Consider the following 18,166-nt stretch of genomic DNA (forward strand, 5'->3'; position numbering starts at 1 on the left):
GGAATTGATTATGCCCAAGTACAAATCATGCATTAGTAATGATTCAATTAGACTTAGGGAAAACCTTTGATTATCTTGAATGGTCTTTCCTAGCTCAACTCATGCAAAAGATGGGCTTTCCACTCTCTTGTGTTTCTTTGTGTTCATGTTCTATTTCTTCTAACAATAGGGAAGGGAGGCAAAGATACACTCAAAATCCAAGAATGTCTCATTCAATTTACAGTATTAATGGGCTCTTCCTTGAGAGTCATGCTTTAATGGTGGTGTTGTAGAGCCACTCATTTTTTCCAAGCATGTCAAATAGGGCTGCCTTCTATAAGGTTGCTTAGACAATCATGTTGCCTACGATTTCATATTACTTGCCATGGCTTCCTTGGTTGAAAGCCAATTTGTGGAAAATCACACAATCTATTTGTTTCATGCTCTGCAAGGACTCTATGCATTCTAGCATTCCTTGGATTTCTTGGAACTATATCTGTACACCTAAAAGAATGGGGGTTAAGCAATGTTAGATGTGAAGGCTCACAAGATAACACTCCAATGGTCTTTGTTTGAAGCTATGTGTCTTGGTTAGCAGCCTTGGGTTTCTATAGGGAGATTCTTTCTTGAAGACTAGAGTGTCTTGCATTGAAACACTTGAATTTAGGCCTCATGGTGGCATGCTATTAATGCCGATCAGCCTGTCAACCTCAAAATTTCCATGTATTGACTCACTTAGTCCTGCTAGCTGCTATAAGATTGTTTCATGGGAAGGGAAAAAACACGCCACACATTGAACAGAATTGCAAGGCTTGCAGCCTGATTTCTAGTTGCTGATGTGCTTTTGCCTGTGTGGCAAACCTTGATGTCATTACGTTTAGTTCGAAGGATTCCCTAGATGATACTGTGATTTATGGAAAATGGCTTTAATATCCTTGCATGTTTTGAAACCCTTTCATGCCCCTGACAGAATTAAAGGATGGCTATTGTTGGAAGATGCATCAATCAATTAGATATATCATTTTCTTATTAAGGATCAAGGTTGGTTGGCACGTATTGGCAATTCCATTTGGAGTCTTCACAAAGCAGAACTTGGTGGAAATCGATGGTGATGGTAGGCTTGCTTAGTAAAACCCCTTCAAATACAAAATATTTAATTGGAGAAGGCTGGTGGGTGGTCTCCCTCTGGCTTTTGCACTCTCATGACACAATATTTCCAATGGTTCTTGCTTCTTTTGTACTACAAGGGTCTGAGACTTGTCACCATTGGTTTATTTCTTATCAAGTGGCAAGAAGATCTGCTCTCTTTTGGCCAATGTTTGGTGTCATATAGTTGGAGTTACCATGCATTTGCCAGCCATATAGTTCACTTGTGACTCTTGTATTTCACACTTCTAGTACTTAAACCTCCTTTTTTCTGTGACAGCATGTAGTTTAGATGATTGTTACTGTACTTTTTATAGAGCTTGATTTTAATTTAGTGGCTTCAATGTTCTAATTTGGACAGTGTTCCTAGTATAGAAATATCACAAGACTAGTTTGGCAAATCCATGTTTTGTCCCATTGGGATGCCCCTTAATGGTTTCTGTTGTGATTCTATGGGAATTTAACTTCTGTGTTGCTTTTGCAGATCCTGGGCTTTTTCCTTTCTGGAGTTGTGTTGAACCAGCTGAATCTGATACGGAATATTGTAGATGTCAAAGCCTTGTCAGAATTGGGCATTCTTTTCCTTGTAAGTCTTTACTCCCTTCAAAATTGGTTGTCAGAATGGACTTGTAGTCATTCAACCATGTTAGAACTAATCATCCAATTACACGGTTTCTTCATATGCATTGAATTTTGAATCCTTAATCTTCAATTTTGTACATTTATGCAAGTTGGATAATCGGTACAAAGTTCTGAAGTCTGTTGTTTCTAAACTCTACTGAGGACATCTCTGTGTGCTGTCCACTGTTCAAGGGCAGTCTATTCTAGAAGCCACATATCCAAAACATCTGAAAAGTGCAAATAGAGATGTATCATCCATCTCATCAAGCACAAAAATGTATATAAAAAGCCATTGACGAGAAATTTTCATCCTCGAAGACAGTATGATTGTGAACTGTCTATATGGTCCACAAAGCTCCAACCTAGTTTAGGCAAGAAAGTGGGCATAGTCTTTGTATTTTCTCAGAAATCTTCCAAAGAAGCAAAATAACTTCCCAATATTTCTAAAATGCAGAAATGTACCTATTTCACCCTCCCAATCTATTCATCAATCGGGAAACACACATCACTGCAATTCCAATGTCAGATAGCTGTGTTGTATTTTCCATAGTGAGATGATGATATCTTAAACTTTTGTAAGCTTTCATCAACCAGTAGATACACCCACAATACATCTCCAAAGAAAAACTGTTTGCTTTTAGGGCAGCTCTTTTCCAGATTCCTGTTGAAAGTTTCCACCACCATTTTTGCAGCTTAGTCATCTCCAAATCTTATCAGCATGTTCTCTGATCAAAGTGAAAGGAATCAAAATTTTATACCTTGTTTGATATGAAATTGTTTCATTATATCTTTAAGCATTTGCCATTGTGATCCATGGTTAAACCCAAAACACAAACATCTTAAGAAAAAGATAGTATATAACCTTCATAGTTCCTCATCCTTGATTGGAACCCAAGGATAAAGAAAAGCTTGATGCTCTTAATCCACCTCACAAAACATCTTCGGCATCTGAGTTCACAAACTAAGTTTGCAACTGAAAGGATCTTGCATGTTAGTTGGAGATCCATGTTGGTGCGCATCACAAACCCCCAACAAAAGATGACAAAGAAAGTTGGGAAACCTGATCTATTCAATGCCATCTGTTTCAGCAAACACAAAGCAAGGTATGTATGGTTGAAATTTTACAAGTTCTTACTTTATTCCTCCTTCTGAAACACATGTAATGGGTGAAGGTTATCATGAAGATCCAAATCCATATTTGTGTAAATGCAAGAAGAGGAGATTATAAAAAGAGGTCAAGTAATACCTCTGTGTCTCATACTTACTCCAATGAATTTGCTTTTGGTGCTTCATCATCCCTTAATCAAAATCAAACATCAATCCCATTTCACAAAATCCTTGCAGCATAGCGAGATCCAGGCCTTGGTCAGTGGCAAAACTGACATGATCGTGAGTTTGAATCTTGACCAAGGAGTTGTTCCAAACACGGACTATCTCGGTTGCAAGGGCTTAGGAGATGAAAATGTCCAAGATGGGTCATATGATGAGTAGCTTCACTGTTCATAATTGAAGGAGTAGCTGAAGTACTCGGCTGTGATTAGTGGGCCTTTGTAGTCACCTCGTTGAGAGGCAACTCGTAGATGTGGATGAGACTCTCATCCTCAAATGTCTCTAAGGAGATGATGTGGGCCTTTGCAGATCAATCTGACATGCCCTTTGGTGTTGAGAATGATGTGCATTGTGATGGGCTGACCAATGGTAGTGTGGGTTTGGCCTTGCCACTGTCCTTGTTGAGGATTGCTATCACCGTGCCTCCCTGGTCGGAGGTTTCCTGACTTAGGGGCGGGGGTCTGAGTCTTAGCTTTTGGTGTCGTGTCTCTTACCTTTGATTGACATTCGTTGTCAAAGTGGCCAGCCTTATAAGAATATTGATAGTACCAATTTTCTTTCGATATATTTTGCCACCCAGGTTTTAGAGATGAGAGGGAGTTTCCTTTGGTCTCACTAGCTTGATTTGGATTTTGATTTTGAGTTTGTTTTTTATTTTGATTGGAGTTTTGATATTGTTTACTCTTCCCTTGTTGCACCTTCTGAGAAGAAGATACAAGAGTGCCCTCTATAGAGGTCATTTTATGAAATTGTTCAAACAATTGAGTGTAATGCTGTAGCTAATACTAAAATTTATAGAATGTGGACATAGTGGGCTATGAGATCACCTCCTACACAAAATGGAAGTATTTCCTCGGTAGCTTGTTAAGAAACAGTATGACCTGATCGTTTGAAGACTTAGGAGCCCCTGTGGCAAAGAACTTGGCAAGAAGACGTTGATACTCATCCAACTTGACTTTCAAATCAGTCCAGTTAGTGATTTTAAAGTTTTGGAGCTCATGATTCAAATTGATGTGGCAAGTCCTATCTTCAGTTGCATAGCGGTTAGTCAAGTGTGCCTAATACTCCGATGCTAAGTCAAAATATTGAAGATGTGAATGAAATTCAGGTAACAAACCCTACATCAACTCCACAATGGCGGAGGCATTTCTAGCCTTCCATGAGTGGACAACCTTGTATGAATAAGTGCGGGATCAGGTTGGGATTCCAACCCTTGCATAGTATCCCATAGGTTTTGTGAATCAAGGACATGCCTCATTAGGTTTGACAAAGTAGTAAAGTTTGATTTGTTAATCACGAGCTACATAGCAGTCAGTCAAGTGTGCCCAATGCTCGGATGCTAAGTCAAAATACTGATGTTGTGAATGAAATTCGAGTAATAGACCATGAATCAGCTCGGCAATAGCACATGCATTTCTAGCCTTCCATGAGCAGACCACCTTGTATGGAACAAGTGTGGGATTAGGTTGGGGTTTCAACACTTGCACAATATCCCATAGGTTTTGTGACTCAAGGACATGTCTCATAAGGTTTTACCAAGTAGTGAAGGTCGATTCGCTAAAATGGGGCTTGTCATTAAAGGCATGTTTGGCTAATGATGAGGAAGAACCATAAGGTATTGGATAAGTGGAATAAGATGGATAAGGAGGAGGAGGTGAAGAGGGATAAGTAGGAGGTGGAGGAGGCGGGTAGGCAGAAAAAAGCTGAAAATGTTTACTAAGTGCCAATTTATGCAGAGACATTGGAATATGAATGTGTCCATAAAGTGCACGTAGAGATAAAGAGACTAGGACACGTAAGCCTTGTTCAATTGTTGGATGGGGCACAATAAAATGACCAGAAGACCCACTAGGTAATGCCATGGAGACAAACTATGGTATCAATTGATCCACACTTGGTAATGGTTGGGTGGCATTCCTAGGCCGTGAAAATCCCGAAAGTGTGTGGATGGGAGGATGAACCCCCATCATGGAGACACTACTTGGTTGAGGAAAAGACAAGGTCCTAAAGACTGTGCCTAAGGGTGAAGGAAACCCTTGGTATGATGTGTGGAGTATGGAAGATGCATTAATGGAGGTTGAAAGGAATTTACAGTAGAACCAATGGTTGGGATGGGTGGGAGATTAAATGGGTTTGTGATTGATGTAGTTGTGGAAAATGAATTAGGTTCCTTTTGTCCATTAAATACAAATGATGAAAAAGATGATTCATCAAAGTCAAATTGACCATGAGATGTAAAAGGTGGAGGAAAAGATGAAAGAGGAGCACTCACAAATGGATCTTGTAACTTTTGCTTATCTTTCCTTGAGTTCAAATGGAAAAACCTATCTTCTTTAGGGCTTATGAACCAATACTTGGTGTGAAAAGTTCCTTCATCTTGAGCATCACCAATGTCTTGCAAAAAAGTGGAAGTAAATCCAAAGGATTTAGAAGTATTGATTTGCATACATGACAGAGTGAATGAAGGAGGAGATGTGTATGGAATACAAATGGTAGAGATGGAGATGAAGGTGGTAGAGAGGAAAATGGTTTGTACTTCATGCTAGTTTCCAAGTCAGAATGGCCATTCCTTTGTGAAGCTTGTGTCCTTCCTACAAAATCATTAGACCGGTGCACCAAATCTAAAGGGGAAACTCAAAATTACCTTCAACCTATTATTGGGCTCAATACATGAGGATGAGATCGTATTCAGCTTATGAGATCTCGTATGGACTGTGGACTCCATGGTAGTCTGAAGACTCTAGCCATGTCGGAAGTTGGAGGAGCAAGTTGTGAGGCCCACTCTATGTTGTGTCTCGATGTACTAGGCTCAGGAGTATCATGATGATGTAGTGAAGATCTATTTGAAGTTATCTTGCCCTCTTGTTGTTCCTACTTCTTGTGAAGGGCTTTCACAGCAAAGGTAGAGGTTTCGTTAAAGAGAACCTTGCTCTGATACCATGTGAAGAAATACCCTAACGCAGAAACATAAATGAAAGCATACGACAAAGCATAAAATCAATAGAACATAGTTAGGGTTAGTGTAACTTAGAGACAATGAACACACTCAATGAAATAAATGATTGAATACTAAATATACAATGCTCATGCAGTAAATAAACCATGTAGGGAATAAGCACTCAGCCTCGAACTCAAGCAAACTCTAGAGGTAATGAGCTCAAGAGTGTGTTGTACTCTTGATGGATCTTGAATCGCAACAAGGCAGCAGTAGATGTTGGATCTATGATAGACGGAGCAGTACAACGTAGCAGGAAAACACTGCAGTAGAATACAAGAGTAAAATACGATAGTAACATGCCATAGTAAAATGTAACAGTTAAGCGGTAGGAAGTGGCACAAGCTGCAAGATATAAGCTGGAAACAGTCGCCGGATGGGTGAAGAAAGTGTGGGCTAGCTTTGGTTGAGATGTCCTTCGCGAACGGGGTGTGGACAATGATGTTCTAGCACCTAAAACTTGCAAAGATAAGATTGGGCTGAATGGAGGGCAGCCTACCTATTTATAGAAAGTTTTGGACGTCAAACCTGTCCCCGTTTTAATGTCTTGAACCGCTCCCCATTTTAGGGTTTTTCATTAATCAAGTATTTTTGGGGCTGTTTAAGATAATTCAGCATGTAATGCTTATTTTATCTCAATAATTAGGACTAGGCATTAATTAATAAAGTAATGGTAGCTGAAAATAGTCTTCCTCCTCGAAGAGGGTTGTAATAATCCCCTTTAACAATAATTACAATAAGTAAATCATATAAATTGAAATGCACACTTTACCACTTTAATCTTGGACAATGGAGAGCCTATTGGCCCTAAAACTGTTGCCCCTTGCGGTATTTCTTTATCTTCAATTACCAATGGATTGAGTACAACTAAGATTCACTAATTTCAATTGCTAATCCAAGTGCCTCTTGTTGTCATGAATGACCAACAAGCCTTCAAACCAATTTGCCTCTTGGTTGGCCTTCACCTTGCTCCTTGCAAGACAAATTTAGCACCAAATTTAATATTACCTGGTTGGCCTCTTGAATCTCCCTAAAATTCTTTAATTTCAGCTCTTGGAATTCAAGTTCTAGGTTCTTAATCTTGAGCATACATCCCAAGGCAGTTGTAACTGAAACTGGTCTATGATTCACATAAAGCGGTAGTTCCTTTAATTAATACCTAGTCTTTTCACACACACACAAATAGAAACCTCACTCCCTCTCTCAATCCCAGATTGGCCCTGAAGACTGGCACCTCTCTCGATTTTATCAATTAAAAGATGGAAAGTTACAAAAATGAAATGTTCCAAAATACATAACTTGTGAACAGTTGGTTTTCATCTTTTTTGAGTAAATCCCAACTGCATAAGGACAGTTCAGCATGACCAGATCAACATTCCTTTAGGAAAGCATTTTCTGTAACCATAACTCAATGATTCATATGATATGCAGAATTGCAGTCTACAAATCTCTGGATTCACTGTTCTTACTGTCCAGCATGTCCAGAACAACATCCCTTTTAGGAAAGCATTTCTTGTGACCAAAACTCAATGATTCGTGTGCAGAATTGCACTCAGCAGATCTCTGAATTCACTGTTCTTACTGTCCAGCATGTCCAGAACCAGTATGTCCAAAATAACATCACTTTCAGAAAAGCATTTCTTGTGACCAAAACTCAATGATTCGTGTGCAGAATTGCATTCTACAAATCTCTGAATTCACTATTCTTATTGTCCAGCGTGTCTAGAACAACATTCCTTTTAGGAAAGCATTATTCCAGCATTAAAACAATCCCACAAACAATACTAAATCAGAGCTGAAAAACCCTTCGATGGAATCAGCCCATCATGCATTGCATTTCCTCTGAGAATAGAGAGAGAGTTGACCAGAGGGAGCAATCTCTACCTTTGTACATGAGTCAGAGTCGAAGAAGTACTCTCCATAGCTGATGTTCTTGCAACAAACTATCCTAAGCTCCTCAAAACTTCATTCTCAGATTTGCCCCTTATGCCAATTACGTTTTTTTAAAATGCTCTCTCTCTCTCTCTCTCTCTCTCTCTCTCTCTGAAATTTGTGCCACATGGTATACATGTAACAAATTTTCCGTTTAAACCTTCCGGTCTAAAATTCTCCATGATCGGTGCAAAATTTGACCTCGGCACAGACCAAAGAATTAATCCTCCTATAAAAACGAAGATAATGACACGAACAGATTCTGGTCCAAAAATAGTAACTCCGGAAAAAAAACGTGAGAATGACAATGCTTTGAACTTAACCAACTTATCAATTATCACTATGAAAATGTGAGAGAGAGAGTATTCAGCGATGGCGATGGGGGATCAGATTAGCCCTGTTCTGTGGGCGCGCCTCCGTGCCCTGTGCGTAGCCTGAGTCCTTCCCTTAGGGCCGCGTAGGTTCGACTTGGCCTTGTGTACAGAAGGAACACGAGAGAGAGAGAGCGAGAGAGAGCCGTCTTCCCTGGCCGACGAACCTGGCCCTGTGTACAGAAGGTACGCGAGAGAGAGAGAGCCGTCTTCCCTGCCCGACCCGTCGAATCCTGCCCGACCCGTCGAATCCTGCCCTTGCCTTCTAGACGTCCTTTTTCTGTCCTGCGCGCACTCTGTCCCAGCACCCCCGGGTATTATCATTGACCTGATCTGCATCCTGACATTCCTCTGGCACACTGCCCTGTGTCTGACTCCAAGGATCTGTCTGTGACGGCCTGCTCTAATCCTAGAAGGAGACAGATTGTGTTAAAGTATAAACAAACAGTACTGTAGAATATAGATTTATGCAGAGGACCTAAGGTACAACGACCTGCCTAGAGAGAGAGAGAGCGCCTTGTAAATAGCTTTAGATCTCGGGTTAAAGTGGTGATATACTATGGTTGGCCTGGACTTGGCCTTTATTGACCAAACAGTGGCAGCCCTTGGTCTGGATTCTGAAACAGAGGAACCAGAGGATATGGTTCCTTGCACAGAGGAGATGTCACCTGGTCCTGACTTCCAGCCTGCGGGCAAACGCACCAAGCATACTTTGGAAGACACAATGGATCATCAGGAACGTTCTTATGCTTAAGTTGCTTCTGATTTTGTGGATTCTCAGGATGTTGACTGGGAGAATTTGTTGGAGTTTGCCAACACTCTGCTTGGTGATTATGCGTTTTCTGGCTCTGAAACTGAAGATGTTCTGAAAGCCAAGGTGGATCCTAAAAATGTATTGGGCTCATTCTTAGTGTTTTATGAACGTGCGGTTATACTCTTCTTCACTGGTAGGATCCCAGTGCTTTCCTATATTCGCCAGTGGCTCCAAAGTCTACTACAAGGGGAGTGTGTTGAAGAGACTTTCGTTGGGCCACGAGGCTTTTATGAGGTGTTGTTGAAATCCGAGCAGCATCATGCCGATTTGCTGACTAAACTGCCATTGTTCTTTGATCGCCGTTTGGTTCATTTTTGCCATGGCGCCCAATGGCAGATTTTCAGCATTTGCTTCAATGCGAATGCCCGGTGTGGGTTGAAGTGGAAAACTGTCCGGCTGTCTATTGGCCACTGTTAAAGGATGCCATGGCTGTTGTGGGCACTGTTTTGGTTCCTCCGAGCCTAAGGGCCACGAATCGTAACCGTTTGTGTACGTTATTGGATACTGCTCGGAAAAGGCCTGCTTGGTTACATCTTAATTGCTCTGGCATGCATCCTTTGCACTTTCGTTTGAAATGGGGTAACTTTGCAGGGCATTGTTTTTCGTGTGGAAAATTGGGGCATTTTATGGTCGAATGTCCAGCGAAGCAATCGACTTCAGATGCTGAGCATGTTTTGCCTCCCATGGAAGATATGGTGCTTGATGCTCCGTTGCAGGATGCGACCCAACCACCCAAAGTTTTGGATAAAGGCAAACAATATGTTTCGGGTTTGGATTCCCGTGACAATGATTGGGTAGATGTACGTGCCAGGAAAGGTAAAAGGTTTGATGCTGGTAAGGCGGATATTGTCCCTAATGCTTCACAAGATTCCTTGCGTACTTATATGCGCAGGAAAGACATGTCTTCAGAGCACACTGCTCATGCTACGGTCTCTTTTGTTCCTCGCAATCAGTCCACAAGGAAAGTATATATGGATGCTATGAAGGGCCCACCTGCTAAGTTGGCTTTTGATGCTAGAGGTAACGTGATTACTCCATGGGATCGTCGTTATTCCCGTTCCATTTCCAAGACAGTGGATACATCGTCTACCTCTAAATCTGCTTGTTGGAACTCTTTTGCCGTGTTAGCTGATTTTCTGGATGAGGGAGTCCTTGACATTTTAGCAGAAAAGGTTAAATCGAGGCAAGCTTTGCCTCCTTCGTGATTTTCTTTTTTGAATACACATGAAGATAGCCACGTGGAATGTGCGAGGCATTTGTTCTCGCAATAAGCAACATACCATGTGGAGTTTATTGCATGAGAATCAGTGGAATGTCTTGTGCGCTATTGAGCACAAGAGTCACGGTGAAGCATGAAAAGTTGTGGATTGCCATGGGTTTCGCTTGTTTTATGGAGGGACACATGCCATGCATTATTCTGGTGTGCTTATGATTGTACATGAGAAATATCAGCTTGTTCTTATTAAAAATGATGTACATGGTCGTTTTGTGGTGATTGAAGTTTTATTTGAAGGAGAGATCTTATGGTTACTTCGGCTCTATGCTCCAAATGACCCCTTATCCTGCCGGGATTTTTGAAATACTTTGCAGACCTCCTTGTCACTTGGCAGACAGGGTTTTTTGATGGGGGATTTTAATATGTGTGTTGATTCTTCACAGTCCACATCAAAGCATTCGGTGATGGACGCTTCGGAAAGCCGTGTGTGGAATGCGTTTGCTCTTGCTATACTTAAGCAAGATCTCTGGTCATGGCTTCACCCTTCTTCTACAGGGTTTACTTTTCATTCTGCGCAGTATACAACTACATGGTCGCGGTTGGACCGCATGTACATCATGCAGGATGATGCTTTTCTTCCTAAGATGCTGGAAATGAAAGTGTTGCAGCAATATGCCTTGTCGGACCATTTTCCTCTACAGCTTGAGATGCTTGCACAACCCATTGCACCTTTTAAGCAATTTTTGGATAGCGCCCTGCAAATAGCTTCAGATCTCTTGTTAAAGTGGTGATACAACATGGCTGGTCTGGACGTGGCCTTTATTGACCAAACGGTGGCAGCCCTTGATCCGGATTTTGAAACAGAGGAACCATAGGATATGGTTCCTTGCACAGAGGAGATGCCACCTGGTCCTGACTTCTAGCCTGCAAGCAAACATACCAAGCATACTTCGGAAGATACAATGAATCATCAAGAATGTTCTTATGCTCAGGTTGCTTGTGATTCTATGGATTCTCAGGATGTTGACTGGGAGCATTTGTTGGAGTTTGCCAACACTCTGCTTGGTGATTATGTTCAACATAATCATGAAGCGTTTTTTGACTCTGAAATTGAAGATGTTCTGGAAGCCGCTATGGATCCTAAAAATGTTTTGCGCTCATTCTCGGTGTTTTATGAACGTGCTGTTATACTCTTCTTCACTAGTAGGATCGCACTGCTTTCTTATATTCGCAAGTGGTTGCAAAGTCTACTACAAGGGGAGTGTGTTGAAGAGATTTTTGTTGGGCCCCGAGGCTTTTATGAGGTGTTGTTGAAATCTGAGAAGCATCGTGCCGATCTGCTGACTAAACTGCCATTGTTCTTTCATCGACGTTTGGTCCATGTTGTGCCATGGCGCCAGCGCCCATGGCAGATTTTCAGCGCTTGCTTCAATGCGAATGCCCGGTATGGGTTGAAATGGAAAATTGTTCGGCCGTCTATTGGCCACTGTTAAAGGATGCCATGGCCGTGTGGGCACTGTTTTGGTTTTCCCGAGCCTAAGGGCCACGAATCGTAACCGTTTGTGTATGTTATGGGACACTGCTCGGAAAAGGCCTGCTTGGTTACGTCTTAATTGCTTTGGCATGCATCCTTTGCACTTTCGTTTGAAATGGGGTAGCTTTGCAGGGCATTGTTTTTCGTGTGGAAAATCAGGGCATTTTATGGCCGAATGTCCAACAAAGCAACCGACTTCAGATGCTGAGCATGTTTTGCCTCCCATGGAAGATATGGTGCTTGATGCTCCGTCGCAGGATGCGACCCAGCCACCTAAAGTTTTGGATAAAGGCAAACAACATGTTTCGGGTTTGGATTTCCGTGACAATGACTAGGTAGATGTACGTGCCAAAAAAGGTAAAAGGTTTGATGGTGGCATGGCGGATATTGTGCCTAATGCTTCACAAGATTCCTTGCGTACTTATATGCGCAGGAAAGATATGTTGTCTTCAGAGCACACTACTTATGCTATGATTTCTTCTGCTCCTTGCAATCAGCCCACTAGGAAAGTATATACGGATGGTCCGAAGGGCCCACCTGCTAAGTTGGCTTTTGATGCTAGAGGTAACGTGATTACCCCATGGGATCGTCGTTATCCCCGTTTCATTCCCAAGACAGTGGATACACCGTCTACCTCTAAATCTGGCCCTTAGAACTCTTTTGCCGTGTTAGCTGATTTTTGGATGAGGGAGTCCTTGACATTCTAGCAGAAAAGGTTAAATCGAGGCAAGCTTTGCCTCATTCTTGATTTTCTTCTTTGAATACACATGAAGATAGCCACGTGGAATGTGCGAGGCATTTGTTCTCGCAATAAGCAACATGCCATGTGGAGTTTATTGCATGAGAATCAGTGGGATTTCTTGTGTGTTGTTGAGCACAAGAGTCACGGTGAAGCAAAAAAAGTTGTGGATTGCCATGGGTTTCGCTTGTTTTATGGAGGGACACATGCCATGCATTATTCTGGTGTGCTTATGATTGTACATGAGAAATATCAGCCTGTTCTTATTAAAAATGATGTACATGGTCGTTTTGTGGTGATTGAAGTTTTATTTGAAGGAGAGATCTTATGGTTAATTGGGCTCTATGCTCCAAATGACCCTTTATCCCGCCAGGATCTTTGTAATACTTTGCAGATCTCCTTGTCACTTGGCAAACATGGTTTTTTTATGGGGGATTTTAATATGTGTGTTGATCCTTCACAGTCCACATCAGAGCATTCGGTGATGGACGCTCCAGAAAGCTGTATGTAGAATGTGTTTGCTCTTGCCGTACTTAAGCAAGATCTTTGGTCATGGCTACATCCTTCTTCTACAGGGTTTACTTTTCATTCTGTGCAGTATACAACTACATGGTCGCGGTTGGACCGCATGTACATCATGCAGGATGATGCTTTTCTTCCTGAGATGCTGGAAATGAAAGTGTTGCGGCAATACGCCTTGTCGGACCATTTTCCTCTACAGCTTGAGATGCTTGTACAACCCATTGCATCTTTTAAGCAATTTCTGAATAGACTCCCTTTGCGTTTCAACTCGTCTTATTTGAAGCATTCAATCTTTCAGGGTTATATACAGTCAATCTTTCAGGGTTATATACAGCAATTTATTGATAGAATTTTATTGGACTTCTCCTCTGAGGGCAATGCTTCTTTTGAACGATTGCTCTCTAATGTGCAGCGGGTTGTTCGGCAGTATGGGATCCATCATGCCTCTCTTTGTCGGCGGCGTCGATAAGCGGCGGAGGAATTATTGGCTTTGGTTCGTTCTCTACTGGTGGAGACTCCAGATGATGTATTTCTGCTGCCATTGGCTATGCGTTTGGCTGATCTTATTAAAGAGTTTCAGTTGAAATCTTATCAGCATGCCAAATTGCATAATTTAACTGAGAATTTGCAAGATAGTGCTTATCAGACTCATAAGTTCTTTCGAGCTCTCCATGCATCTCCTGCTCGAGAGAATATGACTAGACTCCAGGATGTAGAAGGTCAAATGGTCATTGATCCTCAGACTATTGTGAATATGTGTAGGAATTATTTTCTAGACCTTCTTGGTTCTACTCCTTCACCTTCTGACCAAATTACTCATGTCCGCTCAGTTTTCTGTGATTTGGTCCGCAATCAGGTTCCACATGACATGTAAACTACTTTGGAGACAGATATTCGTGAGGTTGAGGTTATGGATGTTTTGCTACACTTGCCCAAGGATAAAAGTCTCGGTTGGGATGGTCTCACCAATGAATTCTTTGAGGTTTTTGCTACCCGACTGGTGAAACCATTGACGGCTATGTTTCAGCAGGTTTGGGAAATGGGGTTCATACCTTCCTCATGGAAAGGACTTATCAAACTGGTTCCAAAAGTTCCTTCCCCGTCTATATTGAAACATCGGCGACCAATTCTTTGATGGGTTCTATGTATAAAATCTTTTCCAAAGTGATGGTGAATCGGCTCCATAAGCATCTTCTTGCCATTGTGCATCCTCTTCAATATGGTTTTATTAAGGACCAAAACATTCTGCATAATGTCTTAAATGTGCAAATGGCTATTGACTATGCAAGGCACTCTAATCAGGAGGTGGTATTGATTCAATTGGACCTGGAAAAGGCTTTTGATTATTTAGACTGGTCTTTCATTGTAAAACTTATGTCTACTATGGGCTTTGGTACTCGGATGTCTCGTTTGATCTACAGCATTAGTGTTGCGGCTTTTTCGCAAGTTATGCTGAATGGTGCTGTTACCAAGCCATTTGTCCTTGCACGCTCTGTGAGACAGGGTTGCCCTTTGAGTCCTCTCTTTTTTGCCCTTGCAACTCATCCGGTTCTTTCGATGTTATCTCATATGGCAGCTTCTACTCAGTTAGCTGGATTGTCTCTTCCTTTTGGACAGCACTTCATTAGTCAATCCTTGGCTGATGAGAGCTTTATGATTTTGCGTGCGGACAAGGATAACCTTCGCAAAGCATTAGATGTTTGGACTCTCTTTGGTCATGCTTCTGGTCTTCATATCAATGCTTTGAAATCAGCCATTCTCAGTTGCACGGAGTCAGATTTGCAGTCATTGGACTGGCAGGGAATGGTTGTTCCCCATGGTTCCATTGTTAGGCATCTTGGGTACCCTTTGGGTGTTGATGTTCGGCCAAAGCAACTACTCGAGTGGATTTTATAGAAACTGGCAGCTAAGTTTCTGTGTTGAAAGTCACAGGCTTGGCCCTTCCATGTTCCCCTCAAAGTGGCTCAGACAATTATGTTGCCAATGCTCACATATTTCTTGCCATTGCTGCCTTGGACTACTACTACATTGAATGCTCTTACTCAGCACATTCGTTTCATGTTATGGAAGGACTCCTTGCATGCAGGCATTTCACGGATTTCTTGGTTGCATGCATGTACCCCCAAACGCATGGGGTGTCATCAATAAATAAATTCAGCACCATTTGAGAATCATCAAGTAGCTTAATCCTATTGATTTTACCTTTGTTCACAGCTCATTTTGCACCACCCAACCCAAAGCATTAGTACACATTGCTAATAAAACTAGGCCAGAGGATAGCTTGGCCTAATGTACCTTCTGAGAGTACACGAATTAGTGAATGTACCATCGGTAGCTACTTTAGCCTTAGCAATGCCAAACAAAACCATAACAAAATTCATAAATCTTTTACCAAAACCTTTGGTGCTTTGTTTGGTAATTGTTGGTCATCAATTAGAAACATTCGGAACTACTTGAATACCTTATGTATGGCCTTTGACTCTAGGATAAATCATAACAAAACATGTATGAGGAGTCTAATAAAGCTTCCACCCCCTTTCTTGGTTGATCAATCAAGGCTACAAAATCACCACCACCACCGCCACAACAACAACAATCAACAACCCAAACCACCACCAACAACAACAACCACGCAAAATTGTTTTTTGGTGCGAATTCGTACGGTATAGTATGGTACGAACTGTATAGTACGAACCAGTTCGTACTACGTACGAGTGCAACTATGCCAATATGATATACAAAATGACCAATACATCTTGATTCTTTTCCAACAACCGGACATAATGCCATTACTCTATGTTTTCTAGCAACTAGGCATATTGCCGTTACTGTATCTTTTCCAGCAACCAAGTATACTATTGTTACTCGAGATATTATCAATATATAGTTATTTGTACATGTTTCCAAGTAATCAAGCATGCTATTGTTACTCCATATACTATCAATGTATAATTAGCCATACATGTTTCGAAGTAACCAAGAACATTATTGTTACTCCATGTTCTAGTAGTGCACATTTGTTTTCTAGATGTTAGTCATTGCACTAGTATACAACCAATCACAACTGTACAAATCCACAACTATCAAAATGGTACTCACTACACTCAAGCATAATTGTAGAAACACGTGTCTACCACATTGATCGTATTAAGTCTCAAAGATCAACATCAACTAAGATAAAAAGATACAACAAACCCAAGAGCTTCATTGACGCAATGCAATTTCCTTGCAAAAGTATCAATCTCTTGTCTCAAAGTTGGCCAAAGAAAGTCTTAACTGCTTTCTCAGTATCATCAATACATCAATGCTTTGTAACTATAAAGCACAACTTCTTTTGACACCAAACATGACCATATAGTTTAAAGAATCTATCCCATTTAGTTGTGAAACTCAACATAGCCTATACTTTTCTTGTTAGATGTCCAAACATGCCAAGTTGCCACAATGAGAGATTCACCCACTCCATATTAGCTATGTATCATCCTCAAAGCTCACACCTACGATTAACAGACTGGGTGTACAAAAACAGCCAACCAACATATGCAAAAGCCCTCAACACAAGTCCATGATTGAAACCTGTAAGATCATGAATACAAAGGCCATGGAAAGCTGGAACCAACCAGAAAACAATAGTTTATTTCATGCCATTGCTCTATCTTGTGGCCATTCCAAAGCCATGTTTTGTGCGAACATGCATTTACCAACAATACAAATGGAAGGAATATCCTGGAGTGCATTCCAAAAAGCATATCAATGGTCCACAAGCAAAGATACCTCGTATGACCAAAGCATCACATCCCTTGTTTGTTCTTCAAGAATGAAAGAGAATACCATGCATGAATCCACATGCCACACTCTAATGCTTTCACAAATACTAGGCTCCACTAGATACCTCAGTCACCCATAATGGTTGCTTTATAAGACTTATGCCCATAGGTATGACTGCTTCACAAGACTTATGTTGATAGCCATCCATAGAGATCCATACTACTTCACAAGACTTATGTCATGGCCTTCACAAGAGATCGCCTTGTTCTTAGGCATGAGATTGTCATAAACTAGTGGCTGCAAATATGGAGACACAAGAGGTACCACTCCTATATTCACATTAGCCACATCCATGCTTGGGTTATAAGGATCAGCCCCTAAACTTTGCATTTCATACTACTTTGTAGGGCTTCCCACATTTCCATACAAACCTAATTGCAGTCCTAGTTGCATGCCACTATTTCCATTAACACCATGTTGCATTCCCACATTTCCATACAAACCTAATTGAACCCTAGTTGCATGCCAATATTTCCATTAACACCATGTTGCATTCTTGGTTATGCACTATCAAAAAGCATTACCATGTAATTTCTGGAAAACAAGGTTCTAAACCAGCAACATAAGCTCCTTGCATACCAAGACCACCTAATGCATTGCTATCCATGGCCTAGAAAAAAGAACCACCTCTGAAATAACTTGGATGTGTATGCATGCTGAAAATTTTTCCCTTGTGCATATACACTAGCACTATGTCCATGCACTGATTGTTGAATTCGAGCCCCATGCGCATTGAGCTGCTGCCCATTGAATGGCAGACTAAGGTTGCAGTCCATGTGCTCTTCTAATATGTCTAGAATGTAAATGCCTCTTCTTGTGCTTTGACTTTTGAGGTCCAAGCATTACATCATAAAATTTTGGATGTTGAGCAATCTGTTCCAATGCATTTACTACATTCATCAATTGCATCCGAAGATTGCATTTGTACCATCTTCCTTTGGTGACTCAGAAGCTCCACTAGAAGGAGAGACATTCACTTGTGTGGTATTGCTTGCATTAGTGTGATGTTGTTCAATATTGATAGATCCTTCAATTGAACATGCACTATGCAACAATTGCTCCTTGGCAGAGGATGTTGAGTTTTCATCACTTTTTTTTTTTTTTTGCAAATAAAATATGGCTGATTATATTACTCAGAAA

At 41.2% G+C, this 18,166-nt stretch overlaps 1 protein-coding gene across 3 annotated transcripts in view; it reads left to right on the forward strand.

Annotated features, from left to right (window-relative positions):
• Positions 1–18,166, forward strand: part of KEA3 (K+ efflux antiporter 3) — a 126,744-nt gene that overhangs the window by 65,497 nt on the left and 43,081 nt on the right. For all 3 annotated transcript variants that reach the window (XM_087676788.1, XM_087676787.1, XM_087676789.1), the window contains one exon: positions 1,610–1,711. In XM_087676788.1, coding sequence (XP_087532914.1) covers positions 1,610–1,711 — 102 coding nt within the window. The remainder of the gene's footprint in view (positions 1–1,609; positions 1,712–18,166) is intronic.

Source organism: Lygodium microphyllum, chromosome 4 (assembly GCF_053477565.2).
Source record: "Lygodium microphyllum isolate KBCC chromosome 4, Lygodium_microphyllum_v1.1.10, whole genome shotgun sequence".
Taxonomy (NCBI): Eukaryota; Viridiplantae; Streptophyta; class Polypodiopsida; order Schizaeales; family Lygodiaceae; genus Lygodium; species Lygodium microphyllum.